At 44.0% G+C, this 15082-nt stretch overlaps 1 protein-coding gene and 1 long non-coding RNA gene across 4 annotated transcripts in view; both read right to left on the bottom strand.

The window, feature by feature from the left end:
• Positions 1-1355: 1355 nt before the first annotated feature.
• Positions 1356-5615, bottom strand: LOC133206669 (uncharacterized). Of its 3 annotated transcripts, XR_009723829.1 has the most exons (4): positions 5059-5615; positions 3549-3678; positions 2955-3106; positions 1356-1966 (listed from the first exon to the last, which is right to left on the bottom strand). It is a non-coding gene; the product is annotated as an uncharacterized LOC133206669 (long non-coding RNA). The 3 variants fall into 3 exon arrangements; XR_009723828.1 differs by lacking the exon at positions 3549-3678; XR_009723830.1 differs by lacking the exon at positions 3549-3678 and having other exon boundaries at positions 5361-5615.
• Positions 5616-12279: 6664 nt separating this feature from the next.
• The window catches only part of RAB2A (RAB2A, member RAS oncogene family), a 45792-nt gene continuing 42989 nt past the window's right edge, over positions 12280-15082 (bottom strand). The window contains exon 9 of the mRNA XM_061342890.1: positions 12280-13935. Coding sequence (XP_061198874.1) covers positions 13840-13935 — 96 coding nt within the window. The 3' untranslated portion in view covers positions 12280-13839. The remainder of the gene's footprint in view (positions 13936-15082) is intronic.

The raw sequence follows: 15082 nt of genomic DNA, 5'->3' as shown, positions 1-15082 counted from the left end.
TTTCAGAAGGACAGAGAGACAAACATTAAATCACTGTATGCTTGCTTACAGAGAGAATAAAATAAATTCCTCCTTCCACTATTTCAGATCCACCCCTAAGAAAACAGCCTCATACACAGTTAAGCTTAAAGCTTATGGAAGACTTCTGCTGCAACAGAGTAGCGAAGTTGTCCACTGTGGTCTGGATTTCACTAGCACAGAACACTTTTAGAGGTGGGCCACAACTCTTGAGTATGAATCAATACTCTGTTATGGAAACATAGCAGCAGAAAAAGAGAACGCACTCCTACTGCAGCCTACACTAATTACTGTGGAGCCTGGGACATTCAAAAAGTGTGAGACACATTCAGCAAGCATGTAAGTACTTACTCGTATAGTCTTTCCAGTTTCTCATAATCCAGCCAAACGTGTATCCCTTGTGCAGTACTTCACTGCAAGTAAAGACACAACTGCCTGGCTAAGTAGAGTTTGATCATCCAAGTATTTAAAACAATGCACTAGGAACTGAACCTTACAAATACTGAATTTAAAACTTAATTTAACAAAAGGTACTCTGATAGTAGCAACTCAGAGATCAAGGAACACCACTCTTCCTGTGTATATATTCAGAGCAGACATGTTAGATCTGATTCCCTGAGATGCTGCATGCTTGTCGTGCATGCTGACAAGTATTTGTTGTTGGCATGTATTGATTTGAAAGTAGAGGTGTTGAATAGCAGTGAGTGCCAGCCGTGAAGAAGTAAACCTAGAGACACAGGCCAGTGTTCAAAGCACCACCACCACCAACACCAGCTGACCCCTCATTTTGTATCCCTCCACTCTGTACCTTTTCTGCTCCTGTCTTGTGTAGGTAACTAAAATTTGTCCTGTCCTTAAAGATGAACACTGCAGCTCTGCAGTGCTGAGGTAACTCCAGTGGAATACCTGACAGAAACCCACCTTTCCTATGCACAAGTTTGTTTATACTTTGGGTATTACAAGTAACTTACACAATCACTGTATTTACTTATACATTCTTGGCAGAGGAACAGAACTCACTTAGTTCAGTTCAGGCAGGAAGACCTGCTGTCCTCACCCCCTGGTTGCAGAGGAGGGAGGGGATGTGTGCTGCATCCCTAACACCATGGATCATACTTCTTAGGCTGCTCACTTCAGTAGTGCTGTACTGAATGGCACAACTTTTAAACAATTAACCAATTGTTTTCTCTCTTAAAAAACACAAGCCAGAACATGCTGTATTTTTTTGCACTGAGAGCACAGATCGTATCACAGCTTCTAAGGCAGCAGGGTTTGTCTGCAACTTAACAGAAAAGTTGTAAAACAGTTGCTAGAAGATAAAGACAACAGATGCAGTGTTAGCACTAATATTCACTGTTTAATCTGTGGTGCAGTAGGTTTCCAACATGACTTTTGAGACAGAACACCACACATGCTGTCAGGTTTCTTATGTAATAAATAATACACCACACACCACATTCACTCTGCATTCTGTAGGGAAATACGAAATGCTGACAGGGAAGCTAAAAAGCCTCAACATGACGGCAGCTGTATTAACACCAACTTCTTTGAAACCAAGTTTAAAGATGCATCAAAGCTGCTCGTTTTCTTTAGAGGGAGGCTTTATTTTTTTAAGTTACATCTGCTGTTGAATGACCACTGTTAAGTTGACGTCCTACACCATATGCAAGGAAACTCCCCAGAACATCAGTGAATCAACAGAAGGTAGATATTCTAATACCTGGTTCAAGTGACCACAACTCTCTTATATGTGCAGCTCAGTCTGAAAGGCAGGCAGTTTTCCAGGCCTGGATGAATGGGAATTGCAGCAGGATAGAGCGAGGAGCAGGAAAAGACCCACTTCCACCTGGAGCTGCTTTTTATAAGCCTCCTTGCTACCAGTGCTTACGAGGATTGCCCCATGGGAGCCTTGCTTACAAAGGCACAAATGCATAGTTTATTCTTGATCCTGAAAAACAAAACCAAAAGGAGAAACAGAGGGATCATCTGTTCAGTTCACCATGCTGGAGAGACATTTTTCTTTCACAGCTCTTCACAAAGATTTAAGGCCAGCAAGCTGCAGATTCCCAAATAGAAGGAGCAGAAGCAGCAGTTATTCCAATAAAAGGGTCACTGTATTTGGGCCTTGGATTTCTGTCAAGCAGAAAATATAATTATACTCACAAGTTCTCCAGTGCCCATACCAGCATCATATCCAACACTTGAGGCTGTCCTAGGCCTTTTTTTTTTTTTACATGTTTATACAAAAGCACAACGGTATCATGAGGGTTATCATCAAAGCCAGTAAGTCCTTCAGCTTTCCTACCAATCCCTAGAAGCAATCTTCTGAAAAACAAAGATACCACTACACACACACAGACACACACACTCTAAAGTACTGAAAAAATTAAAGGCAATGTGTATTTTTAAACCCTGTTTCTCCCCCTTGCCTAAATGCCATAAAATCCCAGCAGCTTAAACTGCTGTAGGAACTTAAAAGCTATTATGATTCACTTCAAATTGTAAGTTTTACTACGTTTTTCACCTCCTTTAAAAATGAAACCCCAGATTCAGCTTTTAGCAGAAGTGAGACTATTGCTTCACCATGATTAGATATAAGCAAAGGAAAACAAACGAACTTGGGGCCTAACGCTGTTGACATTTGTTCCACACACTGTGCTTCACTGGGTACTGCTCAGCACTAGCACACATGGCAGTTTTTGCAAGATCATGGCCTTGTTTTAGTATAACACAATCAAGATAATTTTTACAAGGTCAGAAAGTTGGAATAAGAGGAAACAAAATCCAGGCCAGTTGTGCCTGGAATCAATTAGGCTTATGTGCTTTTCAGATGCTGCTTGTCTTTCTATTAAACTGCATTTCAATGTATACATACCATTAGTGTGCACTCAAAAGTATGCACTGCACACACTGTTTCTCCATTTATTTAATCTCACCTAAACTAGGGACGTCAGGAGGGTGAAAAAAGGAGAAGAGGTGTTCATCTCTGAGCACTGAAATGGTTTCACTTTGAGCTTACAGTTTAGTTAGCTGCCTCTTCAATGATGAGCTGCTCAGGATGTCCAGGCATGCCTGTGGTGTGCTCTATCTGTCCATAAAGCAAAGGGAAACTGAAGTTGTCATCCAGACAAATACCAACTATGCTCAACGTCAACTTTCAAGCGCTTCATTAAGACTTAGAGCAAAAAGAAAACATTATTTCATCTTTGTAAGATGAAAATTTACTGCATAAGCATGACATTTAGTATGAAACCAACCATGGAAGATTTTTCATTAATTGAAGTTGATTTTATGGGGAATTTGCAACTGTTCTATGTTGTTTTTTCTTTAGATGAGGCCAGGCTAGTTGATACTAAAATTGAAGACATCAGTACAGAAGGCACATACAGGGGTATAAATCAAATAGATTCTAGCTGCATTCATAGGTAAAACAGGCAACAGTAAAAATATTTACTTGTTGCTAATGTTGTGAAAAACTTTACATACATAAAAGTTGAATTCCTTAACCACTTAAAAATCAAAATATTTACCTCCACTGATTCTTTTTTCACCTTCATTTTGTCAAACCATCCTGGGTTCAGCTGTAACAGTTATTCTTCTTAGTAGCTGGTGCAGTGTTGTGTTTACAAAACTAAAAGGGGTTTTCCTCCACTACGGTAACTTTATAACATAAGTTGAAATTATTTTAGAGATAGCATTATAAATAATAAAATGTAGTCAGTTATGTTAAAACCCAAAACCTTGACTTTTCCAAGCATAATGTCTATATTGGGTCTCTACTGTAAATAGGCAGTCAACAGGGTAGGTATATACAGGTCAGCTATGCTTCAGGTGGAGCTGGGTCAGAGGGGTGAGCTCTGGGATGGGCTCTAGCAGGCTCGGGGTGGAGGAAAGAGGCTGAGCTGGCCTTGGGTGACTAGCAGAGCCCGATGTCACAGGGGCAACTTCACTCACCCCCAGCTCCCTGCACCCACACAACAGTGCGGCTCCACACCCGTGTAGTAAGGGGGGAACGCTCACCGCTCCCGGCGAGGCAAATACAGCGTGACGGACGGTCCCCGGATGTCCTGGATAGGCGGCCTGGCTTAAATACACCAACAGCTGCCACGGCTATTGTAACGCTGGGGAGGGAATCCGCATGCAAAGTGCTGGCCTGGCTTCCTGCCCCTTCCCAAACCTCTCCTTTAAAGGTTTAACCTCCTTTGGCGGCCTGGGCCCTGGAGCCGCGGTCACCTCAGGACGGGCCGCTGTGCGTTGGACCCGTTTCCTCAAGCCACCGGGTCGGCCGCTTCTGCCTGACGCCGCGCACACACGGCGGTAATTTGGACCGAGATGGGGAGGGACCCCAGCAGCCGCCACCGCCAACCGCGGACCCCCGACGGTGCTCGAAGAGGCGCCTGGGGCTGCGGCAGCACGCGGGCAGCGGGGAAGGGCGAGCAGCCGATGACAGCCGCCCCCCCCGGGCGGGCCCAGACCGCCATCCCCCCGACCCCACGGGACGGTGGTTGCCGTGGCGACGGCCGCGCTGAAGCGGCTGTCCCGGCCATCGGGCTAATCCCCCATCATCCCACAGGGCTGAAGGGAGCCACCGGCCTCCGCGGCCGCGCCCTCCCAGCCCGCTCCGCGCACGTCACCGCGGCCGGGCAGTCACCGCCAGGGGAAGGAGAGCCCGGCAGCGGTGATTGGGCGCGGCCACCGGCCAATGGGTTCCGCCGCCCTCCCGGCGCCCTCCCGCCCCTCGGCGGCGCAGCTCGGAGCGGAGCTGCACCAGAGCGCTCCTGTCAGTGTCCACGCTGGCCACCGGGCTGGTAGGGGCTGTGCTCGGTCAGGGCCGCCGTGTGCGGGGCCCGCTGCCGGCTGCCCCGCGCTGGCAAAGCTGCACCCGTTTAACTTCAGTCCCCTGTAGGCGTATTTATTTCGGTTTAATAGGTGTTTATGGTACGTTAGCCAGGACCTGTTCCTAATCAATCCGAGCAAAATCAGAATAACGCTGATTTACAGCGGCCGCGGGGGGCTCGGTGCCAGCCGGGCAGGTTTTACCTCACAACCGGCGGTGGCTCGGCGCAGGCGGGCCCTGGTATCCGGGCAGGCCCAAGCGGGACGGTTGGTCAGGCAGCTCGGGGCGTGGGAGAACGATGGATCTGCTCGGCGTGTGGTGTTTCACCCTCCCTGACCGCCCGCCCTAGGGATGGCAGGAACGAAAACACGCGGAGCACAGCAGTAGGGTGGAGAAAGAGGAAGTTCTGGCACATGGATACAGGGGAAAGGCTTTTTTCGGTCCTGCCTTATGGTAGGAGCACATGGTCGTGGTAACAAGCCATAGGGCTGGGAGGAAGAATTACCTCATGGAATTGCAAGCGCTTTCCAAGCGAAGGTGGAGTCTGGAGCAAACAGCAGATCCCAGCTGATAGTGGTTGATAAGCCTGTGGAGCATGCACACTGCTGCTCTGTCTACCTCAAACGCCTCCGTCTGTCCTTGGGGAGCAGCAAAAGGAGACGGCTCTAACAGACTGGCTCCCAGAGCCCAGATAATGAGAGAGGTCTCCTCCTTCCTGCAGGAAGCAAGCTCACTGCTTGGCTCATGAAGCAGTAGTTTCAGTAGCAGCTTTTCCTCTGTTGCAAACCTGAACAGATCCCTTTCGGGTTTGGTGAGCAACAGTAACTCAACGACTTTAGAACTTAAGAGCTCATCTGATATTGAAGGAAGACTGCTTTTTGCCTTGTATAGCAGTCGAACTAAACTGGAAAGGTAATGGGATGGAATGAAATTACATACACCTTCAACATAAAGCCCCAAAAGAAACAAAACCCCCACCACTCAGAGGGTGCTTGGCCAGAAAAGTTGGTAATAGGCAACTGCCTTTTTCTCCTGTGATGGTACTGAAGCCTTCTACTGCTAGTGGGTTACCTAGGAGAGGGGATTTTGTGGCCTCCATGCTGGCCTGTCAGTATGGGGGAACAGCCTTACCAAATGCTTTGTGCCTGGGGGTTCCTACCCCTAGCTGTGGTTATCCAGCACTGTGGTATGTGTCCATGGGGCACAGCTGGGTAAGCGTCCTCATGGCTCCTACACTCCTCCCAGCTCAACAGAGGTAAACAGGTGGGTCTGTAACCAACTATGTTAAGTTCATATAGCAGCAGTGTTACAAGCAAACATCACTTCCTCCAGAGCAGACAAACTGAAACTACTCTTTTTTACCAAGTAATAAAGGTCTTTCAGAAGAACAAGGACTGTAAATATGCTGCTCCCTTTCATGAATCATTCCCCCTAAACAGTCACCCACTCCCAAAACTCCAAGGAGGAAAGGAAAAGGTGGGAGAAGTAACGAAAAGGAAGAGAAGCAAAGTACAGAAAATGTGAAGAAACATATAAGAAACAAGACACAGAGCTCTGAAAACTGGAAATACAACTGAACTTGGATTGGAATCCAGAGAAAATACCAAAGTATTCGTTTATGATGCACAGTGGTCAGAATTTCTTCAGTGGTAGGGGTGCCCTTGCCTCTGAAGTTACATGGCTTTATAGAAAACCATTGGACAGGATTACAGTATAGCACATACTTCACGGATTTCATTTCTGCTTCACATCAGTAGCTATGGAAGATACCACAAGCGTTTTAGTTTCTGTGCAGGAATGCTTGGCTTGGGAGACAAGGGTTGACCAACACCGAACAGGGAGAATCCACACAGCCTCCCCGCTGGATTTCTGTACCCCACTGATGGCCCACAGACCTTCGTGAGGGATCAGAGAGCTCAGATGAGTGGGTCACACTTTGCTCAAAGGTGGCTGGACTGATGCTGAAGGCCACCAGAAGCACAAATTTTTTTGTTCCCATATTCTCTATCCTAAGCACTTTTGACATGAACCTAACCAGCAACCCGTGAGTGAAGTCCTAGCATCCTCACAAATTAAAATGTGGTAGAAGAAACAGAAAAATCTGCTTCCAACTACATTTGAGACATTGGTACACAATAATCCTAGACATGGGTCGTATGTGAATTCAGGTATTTTTTAAGCCAGCACTTGGTAAGTTAACTTTACCCATGCCCTCTGCTGCTGTTTCTGTTCCCATCTCTGCTCCTACAAACCACTCGTACCTGTCCTCAGATTCTGGACACTGCCTCAACTCTGGTCTTCGTGTTGCCAACAGCAACAGGGTGCCAAAATTCAAAGGTTCCTCCATCAGAGCCACCCAGTGCTTTGGTCCTTGTGCAGCAGTAGCAGCTCTCCCGGTGCTGGTGCTCAGCTGCTGTGTCCTGCTTTTTAAACTGACAGCCTCTCCCTGCATCACCTTCATGGGCAACCACAAGCAACCCCATGGGTTGTCCTCCTGAGCACCCTTCTTATGTAACTGTCTTGTAAGTAACTTGCAGACATTTTCCACATCTGAAAATGCTTTCCCAAGCTATAATCTGAAAATATGCCCTCTGCTTGAGTATTTTAACTTGGACAAATTTATAATCATAGAATCATAGAATAGTTAGGGCTGGAAAGGACCTTAAGATCATCAAGTTCCAACCCCCCTGCCATGGGCAGGGACACCTCACACTAAACCATGCCACCCAAGGCTTCATCCAACCTGGCCTTGAACATTGCCAGGGATGCAGCATTCATAACTTACCTGGGCAACCCATTCCAGTGCCTCACCACCATAACAGGAAAGAATTTCCTTCTTATATCCAATCTAAACTTCCCCTTTTTAACACATTACCCCTTGTCCTGTCACTATAGTCCCTAATGAAGAGTCCCTCCCCAGCAGCCTCCTTCATCCCCAGCCCCCCTTCAGATACTGGAAGGCTGCTATGAGGTCTCCACGCAGCCTTCTCTTCTCCAGGCTCAACAGCCCTGATTTTCTCAGCCGATCTTCATACGGGAGGTGCTCCAGTCCCCTGATCATCCTCGTGGCCCTCCTCCGGACTTGTTCGAACAGTTCCATGTCCTTTTATGCTGAGGACACCAGAACTGCACACAATACTCCAGGTGAGGTCTCACAAAAGCACAGTAGAGGGGCAGGATCGCCTCCTTCCACCTGCTGGTCACGCTCCTTTTGATGCAGCCCAGGATATGGTTGGCTTTCTGGGCTGCGAGCACACTGAAGCCAGCTCATGTTCATTTTCTCATCAACCAATACCCCCAAGTCCTTCTCTGCAGGGCTGCTCTGAATCTCTTCTTTGCCCAACCTGTAGCTGTGCCTGGGATTGCTCCGACCCAGGTGTGGGACCTTGCACTTGGCATGGTTAAACTTCATGAGGTTGGCATCAAGCTCAATAATGACAATTGCTAGAATCGTACCTTGCTCTCTTCTGAGCTGTCCTCGTATGGATTTTCCTGCCTCCCACTTTTTTATGTGTAAGTGTAGGAAAAGTAAATGATCAGTTTCCACTTAGTTCAATACATGGTACTAAGCTTCAGTTAAGTATGAAAGGCTAATTAGATCCTGCTATAATTCACACCAAATGTACCACGGCCCTGACCACCACCAAGATTCTGCCCAATATAAACATTTATACCTCCAACTCTTCAGAAAAGGAATTTTAAAAATCAGAACAATGCTGTGGAGTGGAAAGAACCCCAAAACATGCTTATGCATTGATTCATCTACGCTCATGTTGCCACAGCCCATTTTAGAAGTGTAATTTGGAATAGGAATTCAAACAGATGTACAGTGTAGGGGCATGGATTCTACATGAACTTTTGAGCAGATTTTCCCTATGCCTCATTTCACCTCTACATCACATAGAGCCACACGATGTAGTAGTGAAATCCCGTGTCCAAGTATCAGATGCATGTCCCAGTTTAGTGGTCAAAACAATTTTTTGGAAATACTTATCTCCACAACAGTGAGATCTGCAGTTCTGAAGGCTGCAATGAAACACAATGTTTAAAGGTTTATTTTTAAGTGAACAGTTAAGTGAACAGAATATACCTGATAGTATAGAATATTTCTTTAATCAGCACTCCCCTGCCAAAAGTTTTTTAGGCTGGGGTAGAACTGGCTGCAGCAGATGCTGGTTTTGTCTTCTCCAGCTTGGATTGCCCGCGGTATGGCTGCTACAGCAGCAGCCTCTGTCCTCAAGCCAATCCTCTAGCAGGAACACTTCCCCCCCTTCCTCTCCTCCTCCAGCTGCTAAGAAGCGAAGAATAAACTTTTAGCTTCGCCCCTCCTTTATTGGAAGGGGAATAGGGTAATATGCTGTAATTGGTTTTTCATGTTTGCCAAGAGTCTGTTTCCTCTTATCATCCACAATATTTAACATGTCTTGTAATAGTTCCAAACATAATAAAATCTGTCCCAAGAATAAAAATGATAGATCCACAACATGCTGCTTTTTTGTCATGGTCTTGGTTTTGTAACATTCTGTTAGTAGTTTTTATTGCCTAATGTTGTGGTTTCTTTCATATGCAGCAGACCCAGTAAAGACATTTCATCAGCTCCTTACACAGCAGCAGTCAGGATTATTTACAAATGGAGATTTCAGTACCACATTAAAATAAATCACCACTGGGTCCTGCTAAAGTTACACTGCAGCAGTGTGGCAGAAGAAAACTCAGAGATTCCAGGGGAGGAGCGCTAAGTATATACAAATCTTATGCATGATCCAGCAAACAAATTTCGTAAGATAGCCAAATAAAACCTGTTAGTCTTCCTTTTTGTCCCGTATCTCCTCCTATGCAATAGCAGATGAGGAATAGGCAAATTACATCCCCCCACACATACAAAACAATATCCACCACATGTGTAACAAGTAACAGAACACAGGCAATACCTCCCTCATGATTTTTGTATCATGAGGCAAGATCAAGAGCATCGTTTGGAAGGGACTTTAAGATCATCTAGTTCCAACTGCCCTGCCATGAGCAGGGACACCTCCTACTGGACCAGACTGCTCAAAGTCCCATCCAGACTGTCCTTAAAAACCTCCAGGGATGGGGCACAGTATATCCCTCTCTCCCTATGCCCCATCCTTCCATCCCCAAAGCAAATGCCCATGCTGGGCAAACTCCCTTACATGTAGGTATAAAGGATGTGGAACAATAGAGATGGAGAGCAGCACTTTGCTCACCGGATTCAGTTTGAATGAAAGAATACTAGAATAGACTGGACAAAAAGGAGATAATACACAAGAGAAACCTGATTTAGGAGGAAAAAACCCCCCCAAACCCAAACAACTAACATGCCTCTCCTCCCCCCCAAAAAACCCCAAAACAACAACCAACCAAAGACACCAAACAAAACACCTGAGAAAGCTGCATGATAATCAGTACTGTCAAAAGAACAGTCCATCAAGAGGAATCACCATATTGGGCATCAGCATTTACAATACTCTACTGGCAACAACTCTGAGAAAAATCTAGGCATGTTCAGAGACTCCGACTTAGAATGATTACTTTAAGAAACAAACTTTTAATGTCCAGTATAATCTTTTGATATTACCAAGTTGTATTGATGCACCTTTTTCCACTCAGATTCAATTTCACTGTAACCTCAAGCCTGATAACGAGTTTTTCCTTTCTTCACAAGCACAGACTTAGTGCTCCACCAGTCACGGGTAAACTCTTACAGCAGAAATACCTTTCCCAACTTAAAACGTATGCCATTTAGCCTAAAACTAATCTCTGCCCTTCTAACCCCAACAATATATAGCTATTCCAGTTGAAGGCTCTTCAAGCGGTCAACACCACAGTGAACCAAGTGTCACAATAAAGTGTAACATAGGAACAAGGAGACCTCTTTGGAACAGGGCACTCGCTGCCTCCCAAGGCTTCAGCCAGTCTCCTGTTACTTTAGCTTATCAGTAAGTGTTTTGGAAGTTATTTACCTTAAGTCACTGCAGAGCCAGATCTTGTACAAGAATAAAACAGAATGACTGAAGTCAACAGAAACACACAGGTACAAGACTGAAGGGCTTCTAATTTTAAGTAGAAATAAGAGACACCAAGTCTTAGGTCATGGTTAGAGGATTTGTGACTCCAAATTTACTTTTCTGAAAGTTAACTATGGTTTATACCATTTGCTTAACTGGGAGTACAGGGACACTGCATCTTGGTACAATTTTTCCAGTATCAGGAGTTTTACATTATTACATTTAACAGTTGTACAAACTGCTGGGAAACAAACATTTCAATTCTTTGGTTATGGAAATACAACCAGTAAAAGCCAACTGGAATTCAAACATGAAAGCTCAGCAAGTTATCAGTCACTCACGTACAAGTAAAACCAAAACTTGTGAAAGCACAACCTTGCAAAGCACATGCTCTAGAAATAAACCCTCCTGGCTAGCTTCTGTGCTAATTTTCAAATTCTAGTAGGATAAAATAGCATCGGGAGGGTCTCAAAAACCCATACCCCCCTCCCCACAGATTTCTAGTTGGCAACAAAAGGATTATGTATGTGCAAAGCTTGAGACAAAAAGCCAGGCAGAATGTGAGGGAACTTCAGTTTTGTTCTAGCTTCTCTTTTAGAGTACCAGATTCTTAACATAACATGCAGTATAAGACTGGTATGTAAGCCAGGACCAACCAGCAGGACCAGAAATCAATATGCGCATGTGGCTGTAGTGAGTCACAGCACATTCCCCCTGCTCCTCACTCACTCCCCCCAGCCCCCCCCCCCCCCCAAAAAAAAAAAGAAGAGCACTGATGGGTCTGCTACAATAGTTCTAGAATCCTGGTCAAGTCTACACATCTTCCATGCTTTCAGAAGTTGAGTGGCTGTCAGAAGCTTTAGCTTTGCAAATCATCACCACTTAAAACAGGATGTTCTTCTCAGGACAATGTACAAATTCCCCTCCTCTACTCCCTTAAGGGGGGAATTTCATAGCTAAGAGAAATTTCCTCCCATTTGTAATGGAGCTGAGGCTGCTTAATGGCTTTCTCCCATCTTGTCTCAAGCAACTGAGTTCTGCAAGACTGCCAGTTGCAAAAACTCTTTGAGCAGTTAATTCAAGTAAGTACTCGTTCTTGTGAAGATCTATGTACTACAAGCCAGTTTCCCCCAGCATTGATGCAATTCAGTCATATGGTTTTACTGTCATGCAGCACAATTTTCATACTTCAAATCAAACAGTGTTTTATAGATGCAAACTTCATATAATAAACAGTTAACAATTAAAAGTACATAAAATGAGTAAGGTTTAAATAGTTGAGAACAATTACATTGCATTGCTTACAATGCTCCTAAATGCTCAGGAAAGAGCTCAAGTCAGCAATAAATCCTTATTGGTTGTCCCTTCCCCCAGATACAAACAAAAGGCTCCACATGATTTTTAGACTTGATTTAATCTCAGAACCACTGCTATGTTAACACCTGTCAGGCTGAAGTTTATTCACTTTCAGCATTAAAGTTCTGACAAAGAATGGATGACATGGATGACATGAGGATCCATGTCCCCCAGGGTTGGGTTGCAGTCAGTATTGGTCCAGTACGACAAAAGTTTTGCAGCCATTTCTTGCCTGTCCTATCCCCCATTCCCCCCCTGCCCCCGATACATAAACCATGGCCTAGCATTATTGTCACCCTTTTAGCTGCAATTTATTTAGGTAAGACAAGATGCAAACTCAGTCATTTCCTCATTTGTAGGAAAAGTGACATGAATATTCTGTACTTTGACAAATAAACACTTGAATACAGGATTTTGTTTTGCACTGTTGCAATGCTTTCACGTGAGGCAAAACATACCCCTGCCCCCAACCACCACCATAATAAGTACCGAAGCGTTTCTAAGTTTGATTTTCATCAAGATTTCCAAACTGGCAGATTTTATTTTCACACCCTCTTCACAATAGACAAGATGCTTACCATATACTTAGGATTACAAGTTGCCACTAAAAGAAAACTTTACACAACCACTGTACATTTAGGTTGAAAAAAACTGTCCTTCATGAAAAATATACCTAGAAATTAAGTGGTAACAAGAAAAAAAAATTAAGAAAAGATTAATCTTTTTTTTATGTAATGTGCCATTTTAAATTTATCAACTGTTCCTCCACTTTTCATTCATATTCTGTTTTTACCTATAGTATTTGTTAAGGCAAACAGCTAATCCATTTCTGAAGAGGTGCTGTGGAAATTGTGGACAAACAGCAAACATTTGGCATTAAAATAGATAGCACGTATGTAGCCTCTAGTAATATACATTAAGCATTTCTCTTGGACTTCAGGATAATGAAGGGTGACGATGAACATGCTAAGAATGTCAAAAAGGCTTAAAATTTAGCGTCCAAGCAATTTCTATTGATGCTTTTGTAGTTTTCAAGCTCTAAGTAGTATAGAATTTATGCAAATGCATTAAAGAATTCTAGCTTGGCAAGTACACCCAAGCAGGTTATTAAACTATATATACAGAAAGTGATAAATACAGAATTAAAAGAGTCCTTCCGCTTCTCTTTATAGCCTTGAAAATTGACAAAAACCTTGAGGACAGCTCTACAATATTAAACATTAGGTAACCGCAGGAGGTGGGAAACCTAACTACACAAACTGATTAAAATACTCAGATGACTTTGTAGTGTTTAATACAATTCAGTTTGTAGTCAAGGGCACAAGACAACATTTAACAAAAATAATCACATCAATTGACCTAGAAATCAAATGTAAATAGATATGAATACAATCTCCAAAATCTGTCTTTAAGTGAACATTAACCATTTATTCAAAGTTATACAAGAATTTGAAGGATAAAGTCTTCTGCAACAGGAAACCAACTTACAAGTTTCATGTCTCAGTTGAACTGAAGTGGAGGCGAGCGGGGTGGGGGGAGGGAAGGGTGAACAAACAAGTTAGTAGGCCCCATCCAGGCAGCTAGAAAGTAAAAATGGGCTCAACAGCAGCCTCCTCCAGCTTGTTGTCCTCCTTGATTGCCTGCAAGCGTTGCATTGGTAGCAGCATGTTGAGGGCCAATTTTTATGCCGTTTGCCTGAAATGAGGTATAATGCACAGTGTAATTATTTCAGAACACTAATATGCTTGAAGAACTTCACAGCTTCACAGAATGGTTTGGGTTGGAAGAGACCCCCCTGCCATAGGCAGGGACACCTTCCACTACACCATGTTGCTCAAAGCCCCATCCAGCCTTGCCTTGAGCACTGTCAGGGATGGGACAGCCACAACTAAATGTATGCAAAAAATACAGCAAAGTTTATATATCTATATTTTTTTAAGCAACATGTGCTTAGCAATTGACTACAATTTAAAGGAAGATGCTTTCCTTCTCATTTAAATTTTGTCTGTGTTAAACGCCGTAGCTTAAACTCCAAACACAAAAACACAGAGCCAAAACTGAATACTACTTGGAATAAGGCTTTAAAAACACACAGCTTTCGCTAGGAATGTGTAACCTCTCCCCTCTCACCAAAACCTCCATTAGTTTAATAGGTTAATATAAAACTTTTCCTCTCTAGACAGCATTTCTTTCTGTGTTGAATCAGCTGTAGAGGCTAAGGGCACACGAGTGTTCTGTGTCATCAATAATTTCTATGATCCCGAAAGACATGGCCACTTGCCAAGAACCCACACACAGCGTAGCTCTTTCATTCATCAAAATCACACTTATATCTTAACCCTCACTCCCTCAAGTGGATTTTACCTAAAAATACAGCACTTTGAGAAAAGTAATACAGTAGCTTCAGAAATTAAGCTCTTAAGGAAACTTTGCGTCACAGTAAATCTCAGATTTATAGCGCTTGGCAGTTGTTCTGCAACAGTGGTAGCCTTCGGGTTTCTGGCACTAGCTCAGTATTGACAGCAGCTGATGTGGTTTCTTTTCGCTCTTTGACTCCTCTTTAATAAAAAGCATGCCCTATGGCTCATTGGTTTTGCCCCCTCTGGGCTGATAGCAACTTCTTGAGGAATCAAGGAGCCAGACCTGGCATAAAGCCAAGTCAGTAGCACGGACTGTTGGCTCTTGACAGCATATTGCAATCAAAGCTCCGTAAGGCACAGTAAAGCAGTCAGCTACTATATGAAACTCGACAGATACAATGAGCATGCTTTTTCAGACTCTCAGATTGCTGTCCAATTTATATTCCACTATTGAGTGCATTTTCTTTAGGAAAAACATGGGA

Source organism: Neopsephotus bourkii, unplaced genomic scaffold (genome assembly GCF_033783945.1).
Source record: "Neopsephotus bourkii isolate Nb327-2 ecotype Australia unplaced genomic scaffold, CSIRO-AGI_Nbou_v1 NB_1820, whole genome shotgun sequence".
NCBI lineage: Eukaryota > Metazoa > Chordata > Aves > Psittaciformes > Psittacidae > Neopsephotus > Neopsephotus bourkii.
Note: the sequence above shows the minus strand (reverse complement) of the source record. Positions and strands in the feature narration are given on the sequence as shown.